Raw genomic sequence first — 16,114 nt, 5'->3', positions numbered from 1 at the left:
TAGTCAACTTACCTGGTTAAATAAAATGTTACTGGCCACAATTTTTTTAATTTTTTTTATTTATTTTTATTTATTTAACCTTTATTTAACCAGGTAGGCAAATTGAGAACACGTTCTCATTTACAATTGCGACCTGGCAAGTAATCCTAAGGATGGATTGTCTCAACATTACAGAGCAAAAGTTTGATGTGTTTTGGGGACGGGGAGGGTTTGTTAGAAGTTAATATGGATTTTTGTAGTACAGAATTACACAAACCATGATCCATCGCACACTCCAGCACAGTAGGTGGCGGCAGGCATGCACCTTAAACGTGTTTGCGGACGGCCATTATACCATAGAAGAAGAAACCAAATATTATTTTTTTTAAGCGAATTGAACGCACCCCAATCGGTGGGGCGAAACAGAAACTGTCAGCTGAAGAATAGAGGATGCGTGTTGGTAAGTTTGTAGGCTGTACAATACAAGGCTTTCCATATTTGATCATACTGTACACTAACTTTTCTCGTAAACATAGGTCGCACGTTTATTGCAAGTGTTCGTTTGAAGTCACTTGTTTAATTGTCGTTCGTCCGTCACAATTTTTGCCAGTCTTGGGCGGCCAAATTCAATGTCGTAGAAATTTTTTTTACGTACACTAGGACACTTCAACTGGTGACTATCCGGGAGAAGAAAAAAAATGTAATAACACTGTTTGCGTAAATCTGACAGATGTATTGACGGGACAAACAATATTTGCTTACGTTTCGGTATGAATCGCCTTAATCAGAGCCTCTGATTAAATGTGTTTCTCCCGTCAACAAATCGATCAGATTTACGCCGCAACCGATTGCTCCTTTTTCTTTATTCTCCCGGATAATCTTCAATAGAAGTGTTCTGGGGTTAATTCATTTTGGGGGGATTTTAAAGTCCATCAGTCAAGCACCAGCTGATTCCCATTTTTGTTTCAACTTGGCAGTGCTGAAGCTTGGGTAGGTTATACTTTTTTCCAAAGTTCTATGTCGTGTTTGAAAGTGCAATTTTTTTAAACTATGTGGATTTACATGTGGTTACCGTCGGGAAAGATGATATCGCGGCTACCAGTGTCCCAGTTAAAGTTTATATATTGGGAAGAGTGGATTTGGTCAGTTTAGAGTGGTGTTGTTTTTGTCGATGTGTGGTGACGTCATCAAGCAGCTGGTTCGGTTCTGAGAGCTGGGGAGTCTTGAGTAATTAGATGAAAGGTGACCTGCTTTTTTAAATTTAATCTTTATTTAACTAGGCAAGTCAGTTAAGAAAAAATGCTAATTTACAATGACGGCCTACCCCGACCAAACCTTAACCCGGACGGCGCTGTGCCAATTGTGCGCCGCCCTATGCGACTCCCAATCACTGCCGGTTGTGATAGAGCCTGGAATCGAACCAGGGTTTGTAGTGACTCATTTAGCATTGATATGCAGTGCCTTAGACCGCTGGGCCACTCGGGGAAACGAAGGAAGTTTAAGAATGCATTAATAGACATTGAACAGGGCCCAGTTTCCCGATAGCCATGGAGTTTAGTTTATGCCGGGCATACATACATTTTCATGATCGGGGTGAATTCCTATGAACTTGGGCTAGGATCAGTACTCCGGGAATCTGGTAGTTTGAGCGGGTGAAGGACGCACCGAATATGGCTGTTCCGTTCTCCAGACACCTGTCAGTAAATGTTGGTCGTGCATATTGTTGTATGGCGAAGAGGAAATTAACAGCACCATGCGGACTGCGGTGATAGAAGACAGATTGGTGGAACTGTGAAGAGAACCCAATGCCTTTTCAATGGGTGAGTTCGTTTTACATGGCCCGGTGCCCCGGTTTAGTGGATTTGTTGTTTTAGACCGTTTCAAGTGCAAAACGAACTGTACCAATATTACATCTGCTTCCCTACCATGACAAAAACCAATAAGATAATGCAATTATCGCATATTAAGTCTATATTCTGGGCCTCCGTCTCTTTAAAACAAATATTTCTGCACATAATGTGCACACTAATAAAGCAGCTCACTGTATGTGTGTCGGATTTTTTCCCCCTACGACAACCGAGAAACGCAGGGTATGATCAACTAGGGAATCATCGTAATATTTGAGCACCCACGTCCTGGGGTTGAGGATGGACGAAATGAAATATTTGGGAGCACGTCCGTAAGTCGTGTAGTGTTTTAACGATACATATTTCCTACAACGGCTGAATATGACGGCTAACATACGTTTCCCTAAACACCACACAGAGAGGACGTTCGCTATGCATTAGTAACTTGGGCTATGATCAGTACGTCTGGACTCGTGGGTCAAAGGATGCACCGATGACGGCTGTTCCGTTCTCCAGAACCCTGTCTGATGCACAAGTGTTCAACTGCAACCCGCAATTCCGGGGTTCCTGCATGAACACCCCATTGCCCCCCTCCCCTCTCTAGCACAAGATCTTCATGCTTGTGTAATAACACTTTTTAAAATTTTAAATCCATGTTTTGTTTCGAGTGACATACCTTTTGCATGTGTGTCGATCTTTGTTTTGGTCGCACTGTCTGACGCGCTGTCAACTACGTCTAAACGTGGCCGCGTCGCATAGAAACGACTAGTTCCTGCAAAGATGCTGGAAAATGCTAGATGCGGGGCAGCAAAGGGTGCGTTCGTAAATTTACTCTGGCCATCTACACCGTTTTCAGAGGACACTCGTCTGAGTGTGCCATAGCGAAGAATAACTGATGAATTTACGAACGCTCAACACCCGTTGAATATGGCCTGTGTCGGCAAAAACGCGCATTTAAATTGTTGCCAGCAGCACAGTGCCAGTTACCAGCGCTCTGGATAACATGAAAACAGCCTAACCAGCTCTGCTAGTGTGTCTGGAAGTAGCTAGCCAACGTTAGCCAGTTAGCGTGGATGCTTGACTGCCGTTGTGAGGTCAGAACGCTCGTATAAACCCTACTCCCCGATTTGAGCGTCCCCAGAGCGCACCTCTGGCATTCCAGATTGAATTTACGAACACACCCTACAATGGCTAGGAACCTCCTCGTGACGTACAAAACATGATTTTAATAAAAAATATGTATTTTCTGTTTTTTTGTAGAATCCCCTGCAACTGGACACGGACATTTTATAAGGCACCCTTTCCCTGAATCGAGAACGAAGACGTTGTCGCAAGAGCAGGTTAGTTGAAAAATCAATTTCAACGTTTTGTATAAGCTAACGTTAACCTGTAATGGAAACATGGTTATTACATATCTGGCGTACAAGCATATAACCTACATAACTTGTCAGTCATATATATACCGGAACAAGGTTGGTTTGATTTGTTGATTCTTAGTAGCCTACTCTTCTATTGACTAGGCCTATAAATTAAGGATTTAGGACAATATTTAGTGTACATTTTGATAAATGTCAAAAGCCAATTTGTTTTGCTAAGTCAGTTTGTAAGAGGAGTCCTGTGCAAGTTGCATCTTTTAATCTTTGACCTTTGGCACACACAACCAAAGCAGTCATTTTAAGGAGGTTAGTCAGATGTAATGATTTTTATATCTCCTTATTTAAACTTTCAAAGCTCAGATATAGTATGATTATTCAGAAATAAAAATCATGTTTTTGGTCTAGGTTGGGTTTATATTTCTGTATGTGTGTTCTCTAGTGTCTCAGGTATGGATTGGATAGCTGTGTTCACATCCTTGGAGGCGGTGTGTGAGGAAAACATCACTGCTCTGTCTGGGCCTCCTGACTTTCCATATGGCGACGTGTCCAGGCGCTTGGTGACATGCATGAGAAGGATTCAGGACCATGGTCGTGCCCTGGAACCTGTGGTTTCTGGCATCACTGCAGTCTACCACCACTATGACTTTGACTCCGATACCCCTGGGAATGGGTATCGCACACTGATCAAGGTAGGGTAGAATTATCACTCTGTGATTGCCTCTCATTCTCTTGCCACAGAGGGAAAATAGGACGGAGCAGGGCCGGCCCTGGACCTTCTGCCGCCGTAGGCGAGACCATAATCTGCCGCCCCTATGCTACAAATTTTAGCACATCTGGTTATTAGGCTATATAATCAGTTCAATGTCAATAACAGCCTAATATTTTCAATCTCATTACATTGATAAAATCACCAATACCCTGGATGTTCTGCCGCCCTAGGCCAGACAAAAATGATTATATCTTAGACATCCTATAGAATCTAAGCATGGCACTTTCAAAAGTTACCTTTCCACCCAGAAATAGGCTCTACTGACGCAGAAAACTGTAAGCTTCAACTGCTGGCTACTAGTCCGTTGTATAACCCAACAACATAAGTGCTTCCCTAAAAGCTGCCTGGGTTTAAACAAACATCTTGTCTTTTCAGAAAGAGAAAAGACAGAATAGCAAAGTCAATTTTTTTGATCTCCTCGAATATTATAGGCTGCAGTTTAGCTTCAGATTGTCATGGAGAGGAATCAATACATCCCCATATGGATCAGAGTCACTTCTTTCACAGGCATTTCAGAGCTTGTTTCCACCATAAGGCATTACAGAGTTAAGCATTGTTATAGAACGCTTGATATAATCTGGAAACATTTTATGTATTTATTTCAAAATGTAAAGCAAACAATAGATACCCTTAGTTAAAGAAAATGGCAAAAAGGATATGTGATACCCTCACTCAATTCGAGCCCTGGTTTTAGTTAAACACACCAAGCCCTTCCCATACACGGAGGTATTTAATCAGTGCATGCGACAGTATTGTAGTATTTGGCTATACCAACATCTATGGATAGGATAATTGTGTCTGTCAAACAGGTAGGCTTACCACTTATTTTTTGGAAGATTAAGAAATAATCTCCAATTATACATGTTTAGGCCCATAGAAAATGTTGGTGCGCGCGTGCACATATAGAAGGTCCCTTACCAGGCAGAAGGGAATGTTACTTTAACCCCTGCATCGAAGAGTTACAATGTTGCTATCACTATGCAACCTACTACATATAGGAGGAAAATAAGTTAAATTTTTAAATTATTAATATTTATTTAAATTTTATTCTACCTCGTTTTCTCCCCAATTTTGTGGTGTCCAATTGGTAGTTACAGTCTTGTCTCATCGCTGCAACTCCCGTACGGACTCGGGAGAGGCGAAGGTCAAGAGCCGTGCGTCCTCCGAAACAACCCAACCAAGCCGCACTGCTTCTTGACACAATGCCCACTTAACCCGGAAGCCAGCCGCACCAATGTGTCGGAGGAAACGCTGTACACCTGGCGACCGTGTTAGCGTGCACTGCGCCCGCCACAGGAGTCGCTAGTGTGCGATGGGACAAGGACATCCCTGCCGGCCAAACCCTCACCTAACCCAGACGACGCTGGGTCAATTGTGCGCCGCCCCACGGGTCTCCCGGTCACAGCCGGCTGCGACAGAGCCTGGACTCGAACCCAGAATCTCTAGTGGCACAGCTAGCACTGTGATGCAGTGCTACTCGGGAGACCGGAAAACGAGTTTCTTATTAATAATATCCCACCTGTTATCACACATGGCACGACCCCATAATTGTTCCAATTACAATTAAAATAAAATGTATATAACATTTAACATATTTTTATATTCCTGTAGAACTGTAAAACAGAGTAAGATCATTTGAGCTTTGGAAACAAGTGCTTTCATAAATGCATGACAGGCCTCGGAGCAGTGTAAAATAAGCTTTATGTCAATGACCTAGCCTTAATGAATTTTGTTTATTTACATATCGAATTTATTTCATTTCCACCTAGTGGCCTCTTTCCTCTGCTGTGGTGCTGCATTGCAGTCAGCGATGTTTTCTCTTGGTAGCTGTCCATGGTAGCGATGTTTTCCCATGGTAGCTGTCCATGGTTCTGAAATCAAATCGTCTGAGTTTGATTGGACCCCAGCCTGATCTCCAGCTCCTTCCACCTCTAGAAACTATCTAAGTGGTCATGCGACTTCTCGTGCGAGCTGAGGAGGTGGCACAGATTCTTCCAGTCCCTGATTCCATCCCTGACCAGCACAGATTTGCACTCGTGTGAAAAAAGTTTGCAGCAAAAACAGAGAAGGCTGCATCGTTTTTGTTAGAATAGACAAGCCTTGGTCTCTCCACTCTCTCCCCGTTCTCCATCCTCCTATTGTAGTGGGCCACCGAAAACTTTCGTTGCCCCTCATTTCTTGGGAAATTCCCCTCCTTATCCTGATGTGGCCCAGCCTGCACTAGCATCCTGTAAAGATCCATTTATATATTTTGGCCACTCACCGGGATCTTTTGTTTTTTTTGTCTGGGAGTCGGATTCAGCAGCAGCACCACCACTGTCATCTGGGACGGGGAGCGACGAGTCTGGGTCAAAAATAGTAGGATCTTCGCCGGCATTGTTTGGAGGTGTGGCTAGGCCTGGTGCGACCACCTGTACTTGTCCAGCCAGAGAGCTGCCATCATCGGTGGAAGTGCATGGCTTGGACGCATCCGGGTTGCCCTCTTCGCTGCTAGAATCAGCGAACGGGGGCTTGTCGTTCTCAGCGAATAAATGGCCTGTCCTCGTAGGCTTGTCATTCTCCCCAACGGCTGATGGACATTGCTGCACGCTGATAAATTTCACCAGCAAATTTCTTTGGTTTCGAGATTGTGCCTCTTTTCTCTTTTTTTTATTTTTTATATTTGCTTCCTGATTAGATTTTGTTTCTTAGACATGGTAGAAAATTGTTTTAAATCTCTATAGATGACTTTTAGCTAAAATAATATCCACTAGTAGTAGCTAGCCAAAGTTAACAGGCTAGGTTAGGCTACTGCCTTAATCACTAATTGTCTTCGTCACACACAAACATAAAAATGAAAATAATAACTGGCAGATTCAATGTTTCACAATTGGATAATCACAAACATCACCATAGCTACCAAGGATAGTGGGAGTGAACTTCGGGAAAAGTGGGAATGGGGTACCGCGGGCAGTGTAGCAGCCGATCAGGGGCGCCCAGAGGGCGGCAGCCAATTGTCAAAATGCTGCCCCAAATTCAAGTGCCGCCATAGGCGTTGGCCGAATCTTGCATAATGGGAGGGCCGGCCCTGGGAGGGAGTGATGGTGCTCCTTCGATTATTAAAACAAATGTATATTTTACATCTTTGTATTCATATTTCGGAGCCAACAAAATATAATCTAATTTCACAGGTGTTGCAGTCTTGCCTTCTGCACATCATCCACAACGGCCGCTACATTGCCGCTAACTGCCACAGGGCCTTCTTCAGGGCCGACCACAACGCCTCAGAGATGGAAGCCTATGGCAGTGTCCTGTGTCAGCTACGGGCCCTCCTCTACATTGCCCAGGGAATGCTCCACGACAACAGTCCCGGGCAGCTGTACGGAGAGCAGGACGGAGAGCTGAGCAGGTGGTTGGTGAGGGAGTATGCTTCCATGCACAAGGCCTGCTTCTACGGCCGCTGCCTGGGCTTTCAGGTCAGTCACCACCAGGGGGAGATGCTATAGAGCAGTGGGTCTCAACCGGGGGTACTAGAGATATATTCCCTCTGTAAATTGTATATCCTCACTGTAAATCAGCTTTTCTCCAGAGTTTTATGTTCACTATGTTTATATTGTATATCCTGTATGTTGACTTACTGTCTGTATTCTGTCTGTACATTGTTTATTGCTGGCAGTAACTATTCACTAAGTCAAATTCCGGGTATGTGTAAATGAATAGATTCTGAAATATTTTTCCCCCTCTGCTTCCCCAGTTCTCATCTTCCCTTCGTCCGATCCTGCAGTCATTAATCATAAGCATGGTCTCGTTTGGAGAGAGCTACGAAAAACAGCATTCCGGGTTAGGTCAGTCTCTGAATTCTTTGGGCTGTATCAAGTTGTAAAACTATACATGTTAGGTGTCATAACAACTGACTGATTATCTACCTTGTTGGGCCTATTGCAAGATTTGTGGTAATCCTTTGGCATTTTACAAAGTTAGTGCATAGTGTGCAGTGCTATACTGACTTCCCATTTGCTCTCCTCCATATTCCTCAGGCATGGCAGCATTCTCCCTCCTTACCTCTGGGAAGTATGTCATCGATCCAGAGCTGAGAGGAGAAGAATATGAGCGGATCACCCAGAACTTGGACATGAAGTTCTGGAAGTCCTTCTGGAACCTCACCGAATCAGAGCTTGTATCGGTGAGGGGAGGAGGCTCTTAACTAATTAGACTTTTCTTACTAGCACTGACTTTGCTGATAGCGGCTTTACTGAGGAAAAGTTTAAACTATGACTGTGGTTGTCTTACCTAGATACAGGTAGTCCATTCATCTTAAGGTAAGTCGCTCTTGATAAGAGCATCTGCAGAATATTTTTACATTTAGCAGATCTTTACTTTATTGTCCCCATGGGGAAATTTTGTTGCAGTGTCATGTACATGTTTAAAGTGGCGTTTAAATACAGAACAAATTGACAATACAACTTTCATAACAGTTACATACCAATAAAAAGAGACTAGCCTGCTGTCCTTACTGGGTCAATAGGAACATTAGCCTGCTGGCCTCACTGGGTCGATAGGAACATTAGCCTGCTGGCCTCACTGGGTCGATAGGAACATTAGCCTGCTGGCCTCACTGGGTCGATAGGAACATTAGCCTGCTGGCCTCACTGGGTCGATAGGAACATTAACCTTAACATTAACATTTGACCATGCTTGTCACTTATGAACATTTTTGAACATCTTGGCATAGTTCTGTTATAATCTCCACCCGGCACAGCCAGAAGAGGACTGGCCACCCCTCATAGCCTGGTTCCTCTCTAGGTTTCTTCCTAGGTTTTGGCCTTTCTAGGGAGTTTTTCCTAGCCACCGTGCTTCTACACCTGCATTACTAGCTGTTTGGGGTTTTAGGCTGGGTGTCTGTACAGCACTTCGAGATATTAGCTGATGTACGAAGGGCTATATAAAATAAAATTGATTGATTGATTGAACCCAAGCTATTTAGGAGGGATATCACACCTGGCACAAGTTATTGTCTAGTTCTGTTTTTCCTGCCGAAGGGTGCCCTATACCTGCGGACAGAGGGGAGTAGTTCAAAGTCCGGGTACAGGGGGTGGCTTGGGTCTAAAATGATTTTGTGACCCTTGCGGAGGGCCCTGACCTTAAAGATCTCATCCAGGCCTGTCTGTTTGACTCCAAGTACCTTGCTTGCTGTGGTGATAATCCTTCTCAGGATATTTCTCTGGCTGACAGTGGCATTGCCAAACCAACAAACAATACAAAAAGTTAAAATACTCTCAATGAAAGATTTGTAAAACAGAGTCAGTGTAGTACAATTAACATTAAAAGATCACAGCTTTTTGAGAAAATACAGACTCTTTTTGTAGATCAGGTCTGTACATTTACTCCACTGAAGCTTATTATCCAAGAGGACACCCAGGTATTTGTATTCCTCTACAATCTCTATGTTCTGACCTCTGATAGATGTTGCAGAGGTAGGTGTTGTATGCTTCCTGAAGTCTTTGCACATCTCGTTGGTCTTATTGGTATTGAGGACCAAGTGTGATTCATCACACCACTCTACGGAGGGGGAGCAGTGTTTCTCCTACTTACTCAGTCTCTCCTTGCTCACTCCATCTTCCTGTTTGTTTCCTTTTATGACTGTTTGCAATGTCCTCCATCTTTTTTGTCCATCCATTCCACAGGGCTTTGCCAGTTTAACCTCTACCCTAGTGCAGGTGAACCTCACCCTGACCATACCCCCTGAACCGCTACTCCTCCCCCTGGTCTCAGACCCCCGTCTTTCTACCCCTGTGTCCCCGCCAGTGGCCCACTGGGGCCCTGGACCTGTCAACATGCGCCTCATCTCCTATGAGCTTCGAGAAGGACAGGTGAAAACTCAGCTCTTACCTTGTGCTTATTACCTTGTGCTTATTATCTGATTTCATCACAGGTCTACACTGTTTTATCAATCATATTACTGTAAAAAGGGTTCAGTTATGATGCATACATCTTACCCTCTCTCTTTCTTCAGGACAGTAAAGAGCTGCTAGCCTTTGCTCGTACAGAAGCTCCACCCATTTCCCTGTCTTTAGTACCATTTGGTGCCCAGAAGCGTCCTCCCTCCCCCTGGCTGTTGATCCACTTCCATGGAGGAGGCTTCGTGTCCCAGACCTCCAAATCCCATGAGGTACATAGGCCTGGGATAGTGGTAGTGGTGTGTCGCCTGAAATGACTTATGCTAAACCCAAACCCTAGTTTCACAGTAATTAAGTGGAGCTTGGGGCTCAGCACATACCATGAATACTTTCATATTGTTTAACCTTGCTGTTTAATTTTCCTGTCACATCTCCATCTCCCAGAACTATCTGAAGAGCTGGTCCAAGGATCTGAATGTCCCCATCCTGTCTGTGGATTACTCCTTGGCTCCTGAGGCCCCCTTTCCCAGAGCCCTGGAGGAGTGCTTCTACGCCTACTGTTGGGCCCTCAAGAACTGCCATCTTTTGGGTCAGTGTCATTGTGTTAGAGCCAAAGGAAATGGTTTCAACAGAGGACCCTCGGGTCAATCATATTGGTACATATTTTATTGCAGTATTGCAACAAAACGTCTGTCAGACCCGCTGGTACTGATTGGTCTGTTCCTCTGCCCTAGGCTCCACTGCTGAGCGTGTGTGTCTGGCTGGGGACAGTGCTGGGGGGAACCTTTGCATCACTGTGTCCATGAGGGCCATTGCCTGCGGTGTGCGCATCCCTGATGGTATTATGGCTGCATATCCTGCTACCCTGCTCACCATTGAAGCCTCGCCCTCCCGCCTTCTCACCAGCTTTGACCTACTGCTGCCCTTAGGGGTGCTCTCCAAGTGTATCAACGCCTACACAGGTAAGGAAGTGAAAGGCATGAGAGGGTATTAGTCAAAGGTTATGTAAAAGGTGGTTAAAGTCACACTCCAGTCTTATTTTACTTTTTAAAATACATTTGTCATTTAGCAGAGTTAAATAGCTAGGTGGGACAACCACATATCACAGGCATAAAAAGTACATTTTTCCTCAAAGTAGCTATCAGTACGTTACTGTATTTATGTGTGGTATTGTTTTTCAATAGGAAAAGTTCAATTACTTTATTTCTCCTTTTTTCCAAATGACCTTGTCTTTCTCTTTTTCACTCCCTCCAGGTGTAGACTCTGAGACGGTTCAGCCTACAGAGGGGATCAGCACGTTGAGCACTCTAGGTAGAGACACAGCCTCGCTGATCAGTGACCTCTCACATGGGGCGTCCAAATGGATCCAGTCCTTCATTCCCACAGAGGTCCTAGGGTCATGGTCATCATCACACCGGAGGTCCTTGGACAACGAGGCCCACCAGAGATCAGTGTTGCCATCTTCATCCGACTCCTCCTCGGGCCCCAGGGACTACCCAGAAGGCTTTGAGCCCCTGCGCTCCGAGCGCTTGTCTGTAATCCAGACGCCTAGCTGTCCCACCGTCAAGAACCCGTTTGTGTCACCCCTGCTAGCCTCTGATGACCTACTGCGTGGACTACCACCTGTACACTTAGTGGTGAGAAAGGAGGGATGGGGAGGTGGAGAGTCAATGCATTTAAGACAGGGTTTTCCAAACTCAGTCCTCGAGACACAAGGGGTGCACGTTTTGGCTTTTGCCCTAGCACTACACAGCCGATTCAAATAATCAACTAATCATCAAGTTTAGATCATTTGAATCAGCTGTGAAGTGTTAGGGCAAAAACCAAAACGTGCACCCCTTGTGGTCCCAAGGACCGAGTTAGGGAAATGCTGATTTAGGAAGACTGGTTTGTAGGTTGAGAGGGATGGAAAAGATAAAGAAAGAAAAAACAAGACACGTTTTACTGCAGCAGACCTATTTTGTCCTTGTTCACTGGTCTCTCTAACTCACTCCACAATTGATGGTCTTTCCACTTTAATCTCTGAGTACTCTGTAGTTTTTACTCCTCTGTCTGTCCCCACAGGCCTCTGCACTGGATGCCTTGTTGGATGACTCTGTGATGTTTGCCAGGAAACTGCAGAATATGGGCCAACCAGTGACCCTGAGGGTGGTGGAGGACCTCCCACATGGCTTCCTTAGCCTATCGGGATTCGCAGAGGAGATAAAGGTGGCCTCCGACATCTGCGTAGAGCGAATCAGAGAGGTCTTCCAGCAGAAAACTCTGCCTTCCTGTATTCGCAAGTGACCAATGTTTGAAAGGAAAAATAATGGGGCTGACCAGCTGCCTAATAAAACCAAGGGGAAAACTAGTTGTTATCCTCACGAAACTGGAAAGTGAAAGATAACACCCTTTATTGCACTAACACTTGCACTTTTCTTACTAGCACTGACTGATAGCTGCTTTATTGAGGAAAACATTTTCTAATTATGAGTGATATTTGAAGTTACTGGTTAAAGAGCATCTGCTGAGGGAGATGTCAATGTACACAGTTTAGTGTTTTTTTAATCCAGGAAAGGGTCATGTCATTTGTAATCAATTAAATGTCATATTGCTTAAGGTTTGAACAATACTGAACAAAAATAATAATTAAACACTGAGTGTCAGAGGGCGAGAGAGACGTTGAGTCTCCTGGGAGGCTGTGGCTTTAGCGAGGGGCTTTGTGTGGGCTTAACAATCGTGTCTGTCTCTCCCTGTGGCAGAAAAGACGACACGCTAGACACCTTCACCTCAGGATCATGGGGTAAACCGTCCCATCCCTGTGAGCCTCAGACAACAATAACACAATGCTGGGATGTCCTGTATACCCAACTGCACACACATGCACTGGTGGCAGTGCTGGAATAAACCTACGACCTTACACATACAAACACACACACACACAGAGAGAGAGCCCTTAGACAACAATAATAAGGCCCTTGGACGCCCACTGAGCTCAGAGGCAGGAGAATGCCCTCTACTTTATGCTTTAACATGCTGGCGCCAATTATACTGAACAATAATATAAACGCAACAATTTCAAAGATTTGACTGAGTTACAGTTCATATGAGGAAATCAGTCTATTGAAATATATTCAATAGGCCCTAGTCTATGGAGTTCACATGACTGGGAATACAGATAATGCATCTGTTGTAGAGGTCAACAAATTATGATTTTTCAACGCCGACACCGATTTTATTGGAGGACCAAAAAAAGCTGATACCGATTAATCGGCCGATCTTTATACATATATTTGTAATAATTACAACAATACTGAATGAACACTTTTATTATAACTTAATATAATGCATAAAATCAATTTAGTGTCAAATAAATAATGAAACATGTTCAATTTGGTTTAAATAATGCAAAAACACAGTGTTGGAGAAGAAAGTAAAAGTGCAATATGTGCCATGTAAAAAGAGCTAACGTTTAAATTCCTTGCTCAGAACATGAGAACTTATGAAAGCTGGTGGTTCCTTTTAACATTAGTCTTCAATATTCCCAGTTAAGAAGATTTAGGTTGTAGTTATTATAGGAATTATGACGCGTTGACTATTTCTCTCTATACCATTTGTATTTCATATACCTTTGACTATTGGATGTTCTTATAGGCACTTTAGTATTGCCAGCCTAATCTCGGGAGTTGATAGGCTTGTAGTCATAAACAGCGCTGTGCTTCGAACATTGCTAAGAGCTGCTGTCAAACGCAGGAAAGTGCTGTTTGAATGAATGCTTACGAGCCTGCTGCTGCCTACCACCGCTCAGTCAGACTGCTCTATCAAATAATGGACTTAATTATAATATACACAGAAATACGAGCCTTTGGTTATTAATATTGTAATGACCTGACTAGATCATAAATGAACAATTGTCCAGACAGAGGCTTGAGTTTGCGAATTGACGGTTTATTAAACCAACTTTACACAGGCTACTGTTTGGGCCGTAGCACACGCCAAATAGATGACAGATAACCCACAAGCCAATCGTGACCTTCTCTTGTGAAGCCCAGACGTAAGAGAGAGAGAACAAAGGCTGAACCTGGTCTTAACTTCCAATGCTCCAACCCCCCTCCACGCCACTCCGCCAACCACCAGGATGCCCGGCATCAGAACATTCCAGGCATTCCCGTGATTGGCAGATAGCAGGTTGATTGACATGTCGGACCCCGCGAACACCGGGTACTGGTCAGTACAACACAACCACCTCCTAGCCTAACACATAACACACAGCTGTCTGTGCGGGTCGCTACAATATGGTCAAATCCGGAAACTATAATTTCGAAAACAAAATGTTTATTCTTTCAGTGAAATACGAAACCGTTCTGTATTTTATCGAACGGGTGGTAACCCTAACACTAAATATTGCTGTTACATTGCACAACCTTCAATGTTATGTCATAATTATGTAAAATTCTGGCAAATAAATTACGGTCTTTGTTAGGAAGAAATGGTCTTCACACAGTTCGCAACGAGCCAGGCGGCACAAACTGTTGCATATACCCTGACTCTGCTTGCACAGAACTCAAGAGAAGTGACGCAATTTCCCTAGTTAATATTGCCTGCTAACATGCATCTATTTTAACTAAATATGCAGGTTAAAAAATATATACTTCTGTGTATTGATTTTAAGAAAGGCATTGATGTTCATGGTTAGGTGCATTTGTGCAACGAATGTGCTTTTGTTAAATCATCCCCCGTTTGGCTAAATTGAAGTAGGCTGTGATTCGATGGTAAATTAACAGGCACCGCTTTGATTATCTGCAACCCAGGACAAACTAGTTAGCCTAGTAATATCATCAACCATGTGAAGTTATGTGAGGATTGATTGTTTTTTATAATTTAAGTTTAATGCTAGCTAGCAACTAACCTTGGCTCCTTGCAGCCACAAGGTTATTTTGGTGCTCCACTCGCGTAACAGGTGGTCAGCCTGCCATGCAGTCTCCTCGTGGATTGCAATGTAATCGGCCATAATCGTCATCAAAAAAGGCGGATTACCGATTGTTATGAAAACTTGAAATCGACCATAATTAATCAGCCATGCCGATTAATCGGTCGCTAATCTGTTGGTCACAGATACCTAAAAAAAAATGGGCCTCATGATCTCTTTACGGTATTTTTGTGCATTCAAATTGCCATCCATAAAATGCAATTGTGCTTGTTGTCTGTACCTTATGCCTGCCCATACCATAACCCAATTGCCGCCATGGGGCACTCTGTTGTGAGGCCGGTTGGACGTACTGCCAAATTTTCTAAAATGATGGAGGTGGCTTATGGTAGAGAAATGAACATTCATTTCTGGCAACAACTCGTGGGCATTCCTGCAGTCAACATGCCAATTGCACGCTCCCTCAACTTTAGACATCTGTGGCATTGTGTTGTGAGAGAACTGCACATTTTAGTGGCCCTTTTTATTGTCCCCAGCACAAGGTGCACCTGTGTAATGATCATGCTGTTTAATTCGATTCTGATATGCCACACATGTCAGGTGGATGGATTATCTTGGCAAAGGAGAAATGCTCACTAACAGGAATGTAAACAAATTTGTGCACAAAATGAGAGAATTAAGCTTTTTGTGGGTATGGAAACTTTCTGGGATCTTTTATTTCAGCTCATGAAACATGGGACCAACACTTTACATCTTGTGTTTATATTTTGTTCAGTGTAGTTGCTTATATCTTGTGTGCCCGATGATGTCCCTCATCCCTGATTCTGTACTGGGCTTGCAATATCAAGTGCGCCAAGTGTGATCTCAATAAAATGATTCATCGTCTAGTCTTTCTCAAACCCGCGCCGGTCCATGGAGGAATGCAGGCTGGTCTGGAGTATTGAATATGATTCTTTTTTTTTTGTGGTCTGCGGCATATTTGACTCAAATACTTGCCTTAGGCCTACTTGCACAATGCACTGAACTAAGCACTTGCTGCACTAAACAAATTGTGTTGGCATGACTATGTTTAGCTACACCACACAAACACACAAGCTAGCTCTGCTGCGCAGCCTGCATTATTTAAAAAAAAATGTACCTTCAACTAGGCAAGTCAGTTAAGAACAAATTCTTATTTACAATGACTGCCTACCCCGGCCAACGCTGGGCCAATTGTGCGCCGGTGTATGGGACTCCCAATCACGGCCGGATGTGATACAGCCTGGATTTGAACCAGGGACTGTAGTGCCTCCCCTTACATTGAGGTACAGTGCCTTAGACCGCTGCGTCACTCGCGATCCCAAATAACAGCTGCCCGGGGA

The 16,114-nt window shown here is 43.9% G+C and overlaps 1 protein-coding gene across 3 annotated transcripts; it reads left to right on the top strand.

Annotated features, from left to right (window-relative positions):
* Positions 1–341: 341 nt before the first annotated feature.
* On the top strand, positions 342–12,456 carry LOC139571197 (hormone-sensitive lipase-like). 3 transcript variants are annotated; one of them, XM_071393822.1, is made up of 12 exons: positions 342–439; positions 3,087–3,166; positions 3,642–3,891; positions 7,142–7,426; positions 7,705–7,795; positions 7,988–8,133; positions 9,635–9,820; positions 9,964–10,119; positions 10,292–10,436; positions 10,582–10,809; positions 11,102–11,484; positions 11,912–12,456. In XM_071393822.1, the coding sequence occupies exons 3-12, from the start codon at positions 3,652–3,654 to the stop codon at positions 12,131–12,133; spliced, it is 2,082 nt and encodes a 693-aa protein (XP_071249923.1). In that variant the 5' UTR covers positions 342–439; positions 3,087–3,166; positions 3,642–3,651; the 3' UTR covers positions 12,134–12,456. The 3 variants fall into 3 exon arrangements, with proteins under 3 accessions (XP_071249923.1, XP_071249925.1, XP_071249924.1); XM_071393824.1 differs by lacking the exon at positions 342–439 and adding an exon at positions 841–969; XM_071393823.1 differs by lacking the exon at positions 342–439 and adding an exon at positions 1,667–1,799.
* Positions 12,457–16,114: the final 3,658 nt, after the last annotated feature.

This window comes from Salvelinus alpinus, chromosome 3, assembly GCF_045679555.1.
Source record: "Salvelinus alpinus chromosome 3, SLU_Salpinus.1, whole genome shotgun sequence".
In the NCBI taxonomy this organism is placed as follows: domain Eukaryota; kingdom Metazoa; phylum Chordata; class Actinopteri; order Salmoniformes; family Salmonidae; genus Salvelinus; species Salvelinus alpinus.
The sequence above is the reverse complement of the archived record's forward strand: the minus strand, read 5'-3'. Positions and strand labels throughout refer to the sequence as shown.

Bases quoted from the DNA above. Each gene is read 5' to 3' on its own strand.
- LOC139571197 (XM_071393822.1), top strand. From the start codon at position 3,652: ATGGATTGGATAGCTGTGTTCACATCCTTGGAGGCGGTGTGTGAGGAA. The intron at 3,892-7,141 runs GTAGGGTAGAAT...CTAATTTCACAG, and splicing joins GGTATCGCACACTGATCAAG to GTGTTGCAGTCTTGCCTTCT. The intron at 11,485-11,911 runs GTGAGAAAGGAG...CTGTCCCCACAG, and splicing joins TACCACCTGTACACTTAGTG to GCCTCTGCACTGGATGCCTT.